The 14,920-nt window shown below is 46.1% G+C and overlaps 1 protein-coding gene across 2 annotated transcripts in view; it reads right to left on the bottom strand.

The window, feature by feature from the left end:
* Nucleotides 1-14,920, bottom strand: part of ARHGAP24 (Rho GTPase activating protein 24) — a 412,693-nt gene that overhangs the window by 261,086 nt on the left and 136,687 nt on the right. For both annotated transcript variants that reach the window (XM_063136191.1, XM_063136188.1), the window contains exon 3: nucleotides 2,466-2,553. In XM_063136191.1, coding sequence (XP_062992261.1) covers nucleotides 2,466-2,553 — 88 coding nt within the window. The remainder of the gene's footprint in view (nucleotides 1-2,465; nucleotides 2,554-14,920) is intronic.

The following is a 14,920-nucleotide window of genomic DNA, read 5'->3' as shown; positions in this document are numbered from 1 at the left end:
AAATGATAGAATGCTCTCTCGTTTGGCCTAGTTCAGGAAGTCCCTGAATTAGTACCTGTCTTAAGCAACACCTTCCAGCTAGACTCTTTGAAAAGAATTCAGTCTTCTTTCCCTGATGTATGATATTATGGGCCATGGCTGATTCTGCCATTGGACAAATTGAGAGCCAGTGGGGTGTACTGGTTTGAGTGTTGGACTGGGACTTGGAAGATGCGTATTCTGGTCCCCGCTTGGCCATGGAGCTCACTGGGTGACTTTGGCCAGACCCTGACTCTCAGCCTAACCTACTTCACAAGGTTGTTGTGAGGATAGCATGGAAATGAGGAAAGCTATGAAAGCTGCTTTGGGTTCCTTGCAAGAGGGGGAAAAAGATGGAATATAAATATAATAAATACATACATATATCTCCATTGTGCTAAGTCTGCAGGAAACGCTAGAGAGCCAGCTGTTGGCCATCAGCACACCGTTGCTCCCCTGGTTGTGTCATTGCCTCTAATCTGGAGTGTAGAAGGAGTTCTGTTTACTTCCAAAATGTCAGACAATGGAAGATGGTGGCTCCAATATTGGTAGGGTTGTAATTCCATTCTGGGTTACAGCCAGAACTATCCAAGTTGCTGAACCCTATCCTCCGATTGAACTCAGCACTTTGGATAGCTCCTTTTGAGTTCTGGCTGGTTGTGGCAGAAACCCAGAATGGAATCACAGCCCCATCAGAATCAAAGCCACCAGTCTACACTGCTGTAGGAGACACTACCAAGCTATGCCTGTGCCCTACAACGGGGATTTTTAATGTTTGACTTTTTTATTGGGTTCTGAAGCTTATTGTTAATTGATTTGAGCTGTTTCAAACTGTTTTATTTTTTGTTTGTTAAAAGGTTTGATATTGTATTTTGTCATGTTATATGTTAGGGTGCCCAAGATGTTTTGTCTATTGAGCAATGTAGAAATATAATAAATTAAATAAATTAAATGGATGAGTGTATGTTTGGGGGAATGAACCCAGAATGGAAAGGAGTGTGTGTAAATTGATCCATTCCTTATTGCGTGTGTGTGTGTGTGTGTGTGTGTGCGTGCGTGCGCACATGCCTCAAATTTAGAGCACACTCTGAACCGTTCCAGATGAATAGGAAAGATTTCCTTTACTACCAGTCCTATTCTATTCTTCCAGTATTTACATGCCTTTGCCTTTCTCCATCAATAGTGCAAGAGTGCCAACAACAGGAGAGGGTCATTTATAAAAATCATAAGCGTAAAGCCAGCCTTTGTAACAAAAACGCAGCCTTGCAGCAGGCATACCTAAAGAACAGGTGTGGGACATCCAGGTGTTCTGGCTGGCTGGGAGCCTGATCTTTAGCCCTGCAGCCATTTCAATCCTGCCCATGTAAGGTACTGGGGGTCTCAAATGGCAAACTAGGGAAGTCCAATGTAAGGACCTCTCTCCCTGCACCATCTCTGAGAGCTGGCCAAAAGAGGGAGCTTCCCCAGATTCTAGGGAAATTTGAGAAATTTGTTTCTATTCCATGGATGTTCATCATGGGGAAGACCAGCCCTTTTTGGGATCACCAGATTTCCATGGCACCCTGACTCGGCTTGCATTTGTGAGCTAATACATTTGTTTCCTGGAAATCTGGGAACTTTTCAGGTGTTTTTTTAAAAAACATTTATGTAAATAGACATTTGCACAAATTGCAGACACAATTTGCGTAATTTGCACAAATGTCGACTGCAATTTGTGCAAATTATGCAAATCGTGACCAGTCGGGGGCTCCCAACATTCCTAGCTAAGAGGGTGCTATGTAGCCTAGAAAGTTTCTGACTCAGGCCTGCTTCGGTATGAGAAATTTGTCGCTCAGATACAAATGCAGCTGTTGTCAGACAGATCATCCCTGCATGTGTAATTTATAAGCTTGACATCTCACCTGCTTCCCAGTTGAATACCTAGTTCAGCCTTTCCCAAACTGGTACCATCCAGGTGTGTTTTAATTCACCTCCCCACATTCCCATGACCTAGCTATTTGCCTCCAGCATGCCAACTCTTAGGAACTGTTTAATCCAAGCCTCCCGATTCAAATCCTCCTGCCTGCTTTATTCACAGCACAACAACCTTACAGCTAAATCATTGGGCTATTACCAACTGCTAGCTTCCCTTGTTATTGTTAACACATCAATCCCTTCAAGCGTTCCACTACTTTTCATGCCAAGAGCCTAGAAATCCCTGCACCATGTGAGCAGCAAATGAACAAAAACACATGATCTTCTTTTTAAAACCGTTTTTTTTATTTAAGAAAATAAAATCCGTAACTAAGCTTTATCATAAGCAACAACAAGACCCCCCTGATCCCCCTGATTCTTTTTCATAAATTAAATCATTAGTCATCTTCAGTATCTGTTAAGGCTGAATAAAACTGGCCATTCGTCAGTCCGTACAAGACCAAATCAGATTTATAGTGAATAAAATAACCTACCTGGAATCACTTCAAAGAGGAACTTCCCTGGACTTTCGTCATTGCACGGATGCTCAAGCACTCGATTTCCAGGCAAACATATGGTACCCTAAAATACAAAAGGTTAAAATGGAAGACAGGATGAGACTTTTAGATAAAAACAATGAGCTGATTAAATTCCATGATGAATTCCATGATGGATTTTGTGACGCCCATGTGTGTTTCATGCATTGTGCAGTGTTGCTCGTTCCAGCGTCTGTTAACAGATGAATTATTTTCTGTTATGCAGAAAAATACGTAAATAATCCCGTAAGGAAGTTTGCATCATTTATGTTAGTACATCACACAATGTATTTTTAGCATATTCCATTGCACTTTTCCCCATATATATTTCCCAGCATGGCGTATGTCTCAACAGAAACTTGCTTATTTTCCTGCAACTTAATTTGCATAAATTTCAGGAAAGTAAAAAAACAAAAACAAAGAAATAAAAAGAAATCCAGAAGTCTGCAGCGGATTCCGCAGGTTGGATTCTTAGAACTCTAAACACATTTTAGTCTGTCTCAAATGCCTCCAGCATCCCAAACTCTAACCCAGGTCAAAACTGTTCAATACCATGCCAATCCTACAGAAGTGCATAACTGCAAACCTCAAGTTTTTCAAAGTTCTCCAAATTCTACCTCAAAGCTCATTCTGTCTCATGTCCATATCAAATTACAATCTTTGGTTTTCGTGTGGTTTTTTTTGGGGGGGGGTGTTGCATGAAAATGTGTGCATTACAGCTGTGCTCTGCCTTGGACTGAGGGCCTGAATCTGAGCCGAGGTGGTTCTGGCGAAGCCCAAAGTGGCCCAAAGCCGAAGCCAATTGTCTCCGAAGCTTTGGGCCACCTCGGCATTTTGGAACTGGCCCTCGGCAGCTCCCTTACCTGCTGCCTCTGTCACGGCAGAGGCAGCAGGTAAGTGGAGAAGGGGGAGGGGAGCTTACCTGCCTCCACCATCCACCACTGCCAGACACAAGGGCAGCGGTGGCGGTGGATGGCAGAGGCACCAGGTAAGTGGGGAAGGGGAGACTTTCCAGGGTTAGGGTTAGAGTAATTCCTTAAAGAGGGGTTTCACAGTTATGGAATAGCTAACAAACCAAGCGCCCCTCTCTCTGTGCCTCAAGCACACTTGACACACTGCACATCTGGTGCAGACAGCACTAAGCACTGTATGAACTAACCATTGTCTGTTGCCTTAACCCTGGTTTTGGTGATCTACAGTAAGCCTTGCTGCCAGAGCTTGTACAAAGGCAGATATCAGTGGTATCTGCTTGCTATCTTCTGATGAGAGGTGAGGAAATCATATTAACCTCGTTTTTGCTCAATGCAGACATGCTTTGTTTAGTGCAGGTGCAAGACTTAAACAAGGTTAACACAAACCAGGGCTTGCAAACCCACTTCAAACCATGGTTCCACATCCTGGTTTGTGCCCAGTCCTTAATAGTTTTGGTAGACAAAGCAGACTCAACCACGATTAAAGAAAATAAAGCATGATTAAAAATGATGTCTGCATGGGACTACAGACATTGCAAGGGAACATAGTGAAAGAGACTACATTAGGTACAGAAAGGGCCGATGTTTAGAACTTTTATAGGTTGACAGAATGCAGAATATGACTATGCAGCCATTATGCTTCGCTGTAAATACAGCTGAGAATGAAGCTGACTATCCATCTTGTTCCCAGCAGATCGATCTGAGACTCGTATTTTCTCTGCCACCTGCAGCCCTGGGGCATGCAGAATACAGAATCTCATTTTGACATCATTAATAGCCTCATCGTTCCATTGAACACTGAGCAACCTGGCAGACCCCAGCAGCCCTAGTTTCAGAAGATGCATTTCATGGCCTGGATGAAATATTTCTCTGTTCGCAGTATCCCGACACCTAATTACTTAAATCTAGTTCTTTCTCTCACCCAGGATTCTTTTTTACAGCTCAGACACCCCACTGCCTCCCTCCCACCCAGTGCATTCATGCCTTCCTTCCCCCAGTTTGTTCCATTTCAGCCTCAGAGGGGTGAGTCTGCTGTGCAGGTGAGGGCAGTCAGGGGACATGTCATATTGATTCACATTGTTATGCCTTGAGGCAGTAATTGAAATTAATTGAACAGGCTAAAGCAGTCAGCCTCCAGCTTCTTAAAGCAGGCCCTTTTTGGCCCTCAGCGATGTTGCAAATATATTCCCACAGTTATTGAGCTGTGCTTAAAATGCAACCCTCTCTCCAATGCTTTCCCAATTCCATTATCTGTTTTTGTCATATCTGATTGCTTGATCTTTTCCTACTGTCAGATTTGGTGATATGGTACGCAGTGTCATTTCCTTCCCATCTTTAAGGCAGGGGTTAAGGAACAGTTTCTTAAAATAGGATACTTAGCCCTCTAGAGGGGTGCTGGAAGCTGAAGAAGGTGTCTATTTATGGTGGTCATGTGCCCCATTTTACAAAGAACAGTCTTCTATTGTTGGCTACTAGCAATTCATGACTACTAGTCCAGATGGCTATATGCCATCAGAGGCAGTATGCCTATGTACACCAATTGGACGGGGAACATGGGCAGTAGGGTGTCCTGCTTGTGGGTTTCCCAAAAGCATCTGGCTTGTCTGCCATCTTGGTTTGACATGATGCAACAGCACCCTCCCACCCATGTTCCCCAGCAACTGGTGCACACAGGCTTACTGCCTTGGATACTGGAGGTAGCACATAACCATCAGGGCTAGTAGCCATTGATAGCCTTCTCCTCCAGGAATTTATCCAAGCCCCTTTTAAAGCCATCCGAATTGGTGGCCATCATGACATCTTGTGGTAGTGAATTCCATAGTTCAATTATGCACTGTGTGAAAAAGTCCTTCCTTTTATTTGTCCTGAATCTCCCACCAATCAGCTTCATGGGGTCACTCCCATTGGGTTCTAGTATTTTGAGAGAGGGAGAAAAATGTGTGCTACCTCTGCCTGTGATACTAGAGCTAGCGCATAGCCATCAGAACTAGTAGCCAATACAATACATCTCACCATAGTGGAAAAGATCAACCATGTGACCTGTGTTTCTGCTCAGCCTTCCTTTCCAGGCGCTAGCGGTTGATTGGCAACTTCACGGCCACTGATTTCTATCCCTATGGCTCAGGTGCTAACTGTTGGTGCCCCCTACTTTCTCCCCTTCTGCTTCTTTGATTTTAAACCAGATGTACACTTGGCACCTTCTCAAAGAGAAGGCGGCCGTGTGCCAGATCTCCAAAACAGCAGACTGTCCTCTGTAAAGTAGGACACCTGGTCACTCTCACAATCCCCTTCAGTCCAAATCATCAAGGATCCCTAAAGTGAGTTGGGGGAGCAGTATGGCTAATTACAGCATCATTCCACAACAATTTCAATCTCTCTCTCTCTCTCTCTCTCTCTCTCACACACACACACACACACGTATGTGCATACAGTATTTTGATCTGATTAGACAGCCAGCCTAATAAACCAATATATTTATCAAGCTCTAGTACTTAAGTGTCAGCTATTACAACTGCATTAGTGACATTACTCAACCATTAATTAACAGTTCCATGATTTTAAAAAATATATTCTATATGCATTGTTTTGCCTTCTGCTTTTTACCATCAGTCACAAATTAATCACCACTGGATCTTCTATTCCCTTTGTTTGCTTGCATCACAGTTGCTCATGGCAACTGAGGAGCACAGGAGAAATGTCCTTACCATGGTATCCTCTTCTCACATCTACAAAAGCTTTTCTTTAAAGAAAGAAAAGAAAAGGTGAAAAAAAATTAAAAAAAATAAAAAATAAAAGAAGATTCAATTCCTCTCTGTACCTTGAAAACTTCCATTTCCACTGTACGTTTTGTGCTGAAAGCAAATATTATTAAAAAATACTGAGCTGCCACAGCCGACATGCACAGGATATAACAAGTCATAAACAACTAATGTGGAGGCTGAGGCAGAAAGGAGTAGAAAAGGAAGATCATTAAAGGGTAAAAGTCCACTTTGGGGGTAAAGTTGAGAATGGAACAGAACTCCAGATTCCTTGGGACTCCAACATGGCAGCTATCACCACTCATGTCCTCATGGACACCTCTCTTGGCAATGCCCCTTCAATTTTTATTCTATTTTTTTTTAAAAAAAATGTTAATATTTTTTTAAAAAAACTGGGAGGCTGGCATTCTGCAAAGTGACATACCATCCACCACTGTCATCTTTATTAGCAAGAATACTTCTGGGCCCTAGACGCATTCTTAGAAAAATAAAAAAATGGTAGTTGGCTGCAACCTAGCACTTCACAGGTGTGTCCAGATTAGGGATGTGCTCCGCTCCGATTAGGAGCGTAGAAGCAGTAGCGGATTGGCCTGCTCCGCCTTACCCAGAGGCGGAGTAGGAGCGGACCGCGGACCCCCTAGAAGCAAGGCGAAGAGAAGCGCCCATTTTCGGAGCTCCTAGTTCAGGCGGAGCGCTCCGGTCGCCATCTTGAAAACATTTCGCCATAGGATTGCATTGCGGCAAATAATCGCGCATAACTACGTTGTTTTTGAAGCTATCATTCTGAAAATTCTTGTGCACAGAGAGTCGTGGATGGGGGTCATTTTGAGACCACTCTCACCTCTCTGCGTTGTGTGGGTCGCGTGCTATATTTTTGTGAAAATCGGGTCAACCGCGCGGCTCAAACGGCGTTTTCGGCTTTTCGCCCATAGGATTGCATTGAGGGAAAGAATCGGGGATAACTGGGGGGGGGTTAAGCTATCATTCTGAAAATTCTTGTGCACAGAGAGTCGTGAATGGGGGTCATTTTGAGACCACTCTCAACTTTCTGCATCGTACGGGTCGCGGGCTATATTTTTGTGAAAATCGGGTCAACCGCGCGGCTCAAACGGCGTTTTCGGCTTTTCGCCCATAGGATTGCATTGAGGGAAAGAATCGGGGATAACTGGGGGGGGGTTTAAGTTATCATTCTGAAAATTCTTGTGCACAGAGAGTCGTGGATGGGGGTCATTTTGAGACCACTCTCAACTTTCTGCATCGTACGGGTCGCGGGCTAGAAGTTTTTAAAAAATCGGCAGGAAAAATACCTTTTTCAAAGGGCTGAGGGGCAGAGTCAGCTCCCGGTCATGATGATCCCAAAGTTGGAGGAGGGCATAGGCAAAACAGGTAACTTGGGATTCTGGGAAACTTCTCTTTCTTCATCTGAACGGGCTTTTCCCCGTGTTTTTTAACACAGTAGCCCCACCAAATGCACAAACACAACCTGAAATCATATACTAAGCCAAGAATAAGAGATAGAAACACAGCACTGCTCCCCACCCTAACCTTGGTGAACAACTGAATAGATGTGGTGCAAGGGGATGAGCTCCCCTAGGGCATCTCATCGTGGACGTGCCCCCACTCTCTCCTGCACTGGAAGGCCATTAGAGCCTTCCAAAGAGAGTAAAACGGTGGAGCAATGCCTATCATGAGTTGAAGTGAATGGTCACTTTTCAGTGGTGGAGCAATGCCTGTTATGAGTCGAAGTGAGCGTTTTACTTCTTCTCAGAGCTGTTGGTGGCTGTCAGTGTCTTGAACTGGCAGCTACTTCCCCCTCCCCCGGGCACGTCCCCCTATTGCTGGTAAAAGACAGATATAGCCTTTTTAAAAAAATTCTTCTTGCTGTTTATTGAGCAACACTGCTGCTTTTAATTCCACCCCTCCTTTGTTTATTGATTGATTGATTCCATTTTATATGCATTACTGGCTTATCCTTGGCTCACTTCCTTATGCCCCCAGAAATGCCAGCTGCATGCCTGCCTGCCTTCCCTCCCTCCTCCCCTGCCCACCTCGCAGGGATGTTGTGTGTGGGGTGCCCGATTTTCAAAAATTAGCCAAAAATCAGGGGATGATGGGATTGCTTTGAAACTTGGCGTGCATGTGTATATCCCCATGAGGTGTCATGGTGCCAAACATGAGGTTTCTAACTTGAACAGAAAAAAAGTTGTTTACTTTTTTAGCTTTCAATGCAAGCCTATGGGGGGGGGGAAACGGAGCTCCGGATCCGGATCCGGAGCTCCGGGCGGAGTGGAGCGGAAGTGGGCGGAGCGGGGGTGGGGCGGAGCGGCCCGATCCGGAAAATGGCGGATCTGCAAGTGAAGCGGAGCGGGGGGTCCGTGCACACCCCTAGTCCAGATACCTAGGGTGACCATATGGAAGGGAGGACATTTTCCTTACATGACAGTAAGGAAAATATGCAGCCTCAGCTACACCCACACAATTACTAGAACATGTAGTGTGACCATATTGAAAGCAGGACAGGGCTCCAGTATTTTTAACAGTTGTGTTGAAAAGGGAATCTCAGCAGGTATCATTTGTATGTATGCAGCACCTGGTGAAATTCCCTATTCATCACAACAGTAAAAGCTGCAGGAGCTGTGCTAGAGTGACCAGATACAAAAAAAGGTATCTGGTCAAGAGGGCTGGGCTCCTGCAGCTTTAAGCATTGTGATGAAGAGGGAATTTTACCAGGTGCTGCATGCATACAAATGACACCTGCTGAGATTCCCTTTTCAATACAACCGTTAAAGCTGCAGGAGCCCTGTCCTCCTTTCCATATGGTCACCCTTACTGTAATCTTCTGAAGATGGCCCCTTTATGGCTGTCAGTGCACAACATTAAATTTACAGAAAAACATGAGCCCCCATTTTGTGGGGAAATGGCAGCTTGCTGAGGGGCTGGGTGGCCAGTTGCCACTCACTGGGTGCCCCATATGCCAAACAGGGTCAGGCATGAGGCAGGCATGGGTCAATTCACCCATTTCTACCCCTGGTTGGGGAAACAGAGGCAGTAAAGTAGTAGTGGCTAGTTCTAGCTTTCTTCCTCCATCCAGCTAATTCTCCTATTTGTGTTCTTGTTTGAGATTCACAACCACTCTTGGAACAGCCACCACACTGCACTAAACAACCCTAAATTGTTGCATGTGAGAAAGCAGATGTTTCTTAAACGCTGGTGGTAATTTCTTGAGGAGGAAGCATTTTATCGCATGAACCCTCCTCCCGCCTTCAATCTGAAATATACAACCCAGATACAGGCCTGCCACCTTAGGAAGAATGAAGTCCAAGAGGAGTTCATGAGGCCAATATCCTAGCACATTTTACTAGACCTAAGGTTTATCCCGGGATCGTCCCGGGGTCATCCCTGGACATGTAAATGACACACAGGGTATCCCGGGAGCAGGCAGGGATGACCCCGGGACGATCCCAGGATAAACCTTAGGTCTAGTTAAGGCCTGAATCTCATTGAATGCAATGGGCCTTTTCCATATAGATGTGCTTAGGGATTGTTCTGCAAGCTGTTGTTGTATTAAAGCTTTTTTTCCCGCCCCTCCGAATCCTCTCCCAATTGATTCTCCTCATATTTAACATAATGCTGTTAGTGTATTTCACACATAGTTAACATCTGAAATAGTCCAGCTTCATGGGAAAGATTATTTTGAGTTATGCTGCAAAAAAGCCCATAAGTTCTTGGCTTTTGGCAGGAATGGTTAGAGACACAATAATCAATTGCAGGGTAAATTAAGTTACTTATTAAGTACAGACTGTGCCAATGATGGAGACATCCACTTGAAAAAGCCGTCTGAAAGTGAGGATTTGGCTTGAGTCATAACTAACTTGATTGTGGTCTACACTATCCATATGCAGATTATTTTCTAATTCATCTGGATTTATAACTAGATCATTCCCCAAGAGCTTAGGCTGGGAGAAATTGAGTCAATTAAACAAGATTAAAGGGCTTATAAAAAAAATCTACTAGTGCACTAAATCCTTGATCAGCACTAGCCACGGAGAGCCAATCAACATGTCAGGTAAAAGCATGCATTACAGTCTTCTTGGAATTCCACCACATCAGAATGTAGACGGGGAGTATCTCAAGTTTGAATGCTCTTTGGTGTTAAAAATAAATCCTGCACCAGAGGTGGGGGACATCTTCTGGTGGTGGTGGGGGCTCCCCACCAGGCTTTGCATGGACTTGATGATGCCTGGGCCATAATAATGTAATGTCCCCTGACGTCATCTGGTCCTTGGCTGAAGTCTTGGTTAGAACTCCAGGAGCCACCTCAGCCAGGGACCAATTTTTCTGTATACTTTTCTGGGTACTGGTTGTGGTAAAAGCCAGTCCCCAAACAGTACACTCCACGGCGGTGGAGTGAGATTGCAGGGAAGGCAAAGTTTAAACCCAGGGGAGACTCTTCTTTCCTCTCCTCAAGGGAAAAAATTGCAATTAAAGATTTAGGGCCCTATCCTGCACCTGTTTAGATAGAACTCCCAACAATTCTGAGCTAGCCATCCTTAATTGCATTTTTGGGGTGTGGGGTGGCAAGCTGATGAAAGCTCACTGACCTCCACCCACCTCCTGGATGGATGCTTCCCACTAGGGATGTGCTCCGCTTCTAATCGGACCGGAGAAGCAGTAGCGGAGCGGGGGGCTTCGCCTGCCCTTAAGGCGGAGGCAAAGAGGATTGGGGGGCCGGCGGAGCATGGCGAAGAGGATCGAGGTGAAGGCGGATCCTTCGCCTCGATCCGGAGCTCCGCCGGAAAGGTAAGTGGGGTTTACCGGGCCCTGCCGCTGTCGCTGTCGCCCATGCAGCGACAGCAGCAGGGCCCGGTAACGCCCCCCACCCTCCTCTCCCTTACCTGCCTCCGTCCGTGGTCCGTCAGCGTCTCCAATTGAGCCCGTGGTTCCAGCAGGAAGTCTGGGCCGCACTTGCGGCCCAGACTTCCTGGTGGAACCACGGGCTCAATTGAAGACGGTGACGGACCGCGGACGGAGGCAGGTAAGGCCCCCTCCCCCTTGGTCCCTTACCGGGCTCTGCCGCCGTCGCCGCATGGGCGGCGATGGCGGCAGGGCGCGGTAACCCCCCCGCCCTCCTCTCCCTTACCTGCCTCCGTCCGCAGTCCGTCAGCGTCTCCAATTGAGCCCGTGGTTCCAGCAGGAAGTCTGGGCCGCACTTGCGGGAAACACGGGCTCAATTGAAGATGGCGACGGACCACGGACGGAGGCAGGTAAGGCCCCCCTCCTCCTTACCGGGCTCTGCCGCTGTCGCCGCATGGGCGGCGATGGCGGCAGGGCCCGGTAACCCCCCCTATGGGGGGGGACCGGAGCTCCGATCCGGATCCGGAGCTCCGAGCGGAGCGGAGTGGGCACAGGCGGAGTGGGGGCGGGGCGGAGCGGGCCGATCCGAAAATGGCGGATCTTAAAATGAAGCGGAGTGGGGGGTCCGTGCACACCCCTACTTCCCACATCCCTACCCCAATGTCCCCTATCTTCAAATTTGTTGCCCTTCCCTCTAAGGAGCTCATTCCCTCAACCCCCTTTCATCCTCATTCCCCGCCCCCCATCGTGGTTAAATTGTGAGATAGTGACTGGCCTAAGTCACCCAGTGATTTAGTTTTATGGCTGTCCAGGGATCTGATGTTGCAAATATTAATTCTTTCTTAATAGAGGGAAAAGCATAAATGTTCTTAAAGAATACATTGGTGCAGATCTGCAGTCTAGGGTTGCCATTCCTCCTGGGACTGGCCTGGAGTCTTCCTAAATCCGTATTAATCTCCGGGAGATTATTGAAAGCAATGCTGGCGATGGCCACCTTTTCTCTTGGGAGGGTGTTGTTGCTTATAGTCGCCTCACGCAGCCCCAATTTGGAGACTGCCAATTTGGAGACTCCTGCTAAAAGAGTGTGCAATAAATAGGCTCCCTATTTGGGGCTGTGTGGAAAAACACACACATAGAATCATAGAATCATCTAAGCACACTGCCCTCCGAGGTCAGGTTTCTATGAGTAGTAATAGTCTGAAAACAAAATGTGCTTCCCTTAGGAGAGGAGAAGCCATTAATGTTGTGCAACGACTCCAGTTAAATCTATTTGCAAGGCTGACCTACCAGGAAAAGCTGCTGGTCAAAATACTGGGAGTGGACTCCACCAACCTCATCACACAAAAATACACCAGACTGTATCAGATATCATTTACTAGGGGAGTGGCAGATTCAGGCTTTTGAAAAATACATTTCAGGGGGAAATGCCAGTGAAGGCCTTTATTTGGCATAATGTGGTTATCCAAAAGTGCCCCCCACCCAAAAGAAAACTGTGCATGTGTGTTGTACAACAATTGCTGCAGCTAGGCATGAGCAAAAGAAAGAAATTTGCCCCACCTACTCCAGACTTTACCAGCCGCCACTGTTTAAACCTCACCTTGCCCAAAATCTCCCCCTTACCTGCTGATTGCAAGAAAATATCTGAGTAGCAGGGAAAAGGGAGTCCTCTGTCCCCTGCTTAGTGATGGACAAAGACTCTTGTTGAGGTTCTCTGAATTCTTCCTCACAGCTCAGTTTAGAGATGTCATGAACACCTGACTGAGGCCATGGCTAGACGAGGGGGTGGAGGGGCATGATCTCGTGATTTCATGATCACGATTTTGTCCCCCTCAATTATGGAATTATGGAAGGATCTCCCTGATGAGGCTCACCTGGCGCCAACGTTGTTATCTTTTCGGTGCCAGGTCAAGACTGTTCTCTTCTCCCAGGCATTTTAACAGCATTTAACAACATTAAGTTTGTTTTTAATGGACCCCAGAATTGTTTTTAAATGGATTTTATGCTTTTTATGGTTTTAAATTTTGTATATTTCTTTTAATGTTTGCTGTTTTAAACTTTTGTAAACTGCCCAGAGAGCTTCGTCTACAGGGTGGTATATAAATGTAATAAATAATAATAATAATAAATAATACACACGGTGCATGACATCCCAGGAGGAAGAGGATGTCGCGCCCGCCATTTTGTGTTGTTTTTTTTCAATCTGAGAAGAGCGCATGAGCACTCGTGCGCAAAAAGGTTAGGTTTTTTAAAGAAAAAAACCCTCCCGCTCCCCCCACCCCACCCCTGTGCGGGATCCCTGGGATATCACCTGCTCTAGCCATGACCTGAGTCCAGAAGTCCAATGGACTCCCCTGTTTCAACCCCCACCCCGGTCCTGTTGGGTGCATTTGGCGTGAGCGTGAAACCACACTTGAGCCCTCGTGAAGCCCTTATGAGCACTCGGCAGCTGGCCACCTGTGCTGCTAAAATTGCACACAAATACACACACACACACATGCACTGTGGCAATGGCAGCTGTAAAGGCCCCATTTATGCAAGGGTAAAGGCATGAATGGAGGGGAAGTGTACAATTTTGGCAGGGATGGTGCCCACTGGGCCAAGCTGAGCTCAAAAGAAGCTTGCACAGCTGAAGGAATAGGGGTGGACAGCAGGGGTGATGGGGGTGAGTTCACCCACCCCTGGTTCAGATCACCTCGTTTAGGTTCCTGAATGGAAGTCGTCGTCCCCGCTCTGATTGGAAAACATGCACAAATGGGTGTGTGTGTGTTTTTTTAAAAAGCATGCATGCAAAAAGTTAGGTTGGCATCACAAGAGACAGGCTTTTATAGTGGTGGCCCCAACACTGTGGAAGTCCCTTCCTATTGACAGGCCCCTTCTGTGCAGGGTTTATGTGAGCAGTAATACCCTTTCTGATTAAAGCGGCCATCAGCTGAATTTGCAATTGGTGTGTGCAGTCAAAGCAACTTTGCAAACTATTCAATATTCTTGCTACTATGTGTGTTATGCCTTGTATCTGACCATACTCTCCTTTGTATGCCGCTTTGCGAGGGCATAGCCTCAAATGGCCTTAAATCAATAAAACAAAACTAATAAGCACTGGTGATTGGAGAGTTGGATTTCCTCTTCCCCCTCAAATCATGCATAGCAACATAGAACTAAAATGTCCAGAAGTAAGTGCAAAGCAGACACACTACGAAGGAGGAATAATTCCACGTTGAATGGAAGGGCATGGAAAAATATTTTGCACCTGCCTGATATTCTGATAAATGTTTCAACTCTACACACAATTAAAAAGCAATGATGCAACTTCTTTGGAATGAAAAATATCAGTTGAGCAGATCAGGGGAGGCTGTTCTGTGATAGCCCATGTAATTTATACAGTGTTCCAGATTAAGCCGTTGAACTGAAAGACGGATATTAGCCCAGTGCATTTTTTCTGAGCAATAACACACTCTGATGATTATTATAATGCATGCAAAAATGAGAAAATGGAAACACAAATAAAATGGAGATGAGGAAAGAGAAGTGTAATGAACAGCCTCTGAACAGCCAGCTTACAAGATCAATGGCAATGAAGGTAGACAGAAGTGGTGCAACTCCCCCCCCCCCAATTGGCCTCATGAGAAAGTTCAAACTGTTTTATTACAAAGAGGTAGGGATGAACCCAAAATCCAATCTGAAGTGGCCAATTTGGCCCACTTTGGTCTGGATCTGGATCAGCATGGGCTTGGGCTAAGGCAGTCTGAGGTGGATCAGGCCAGGGCCAAAGTTTCTTAGTCTGCTTTGGCCTTACCTGGGCCAATGTAAACCGCTGCCCCTGCCTGCTCAC

This window comes from Elgaria multicarinata, chromosome 10, assembly GCF_023053635.1.
Source record: "Elgaria multicarinata webbii isolate HBS135686 ecotype San Diego chromosome 10, rElgMul1.1.pri, whole genome shotgun sequence".
In the NCBI taxonomy this organism is placed as follows: Eukaryota; Metazoa; Chordata; class Lepidosauria; order Squamata; family Anguidae; genus Elgaria; species Elgaria multicarinata.
The sequence above is the reverse complement of the archived record's forward strand: the minus strand, read 5'-3'. Positions and strand labels throughout refer to the sequence as shown.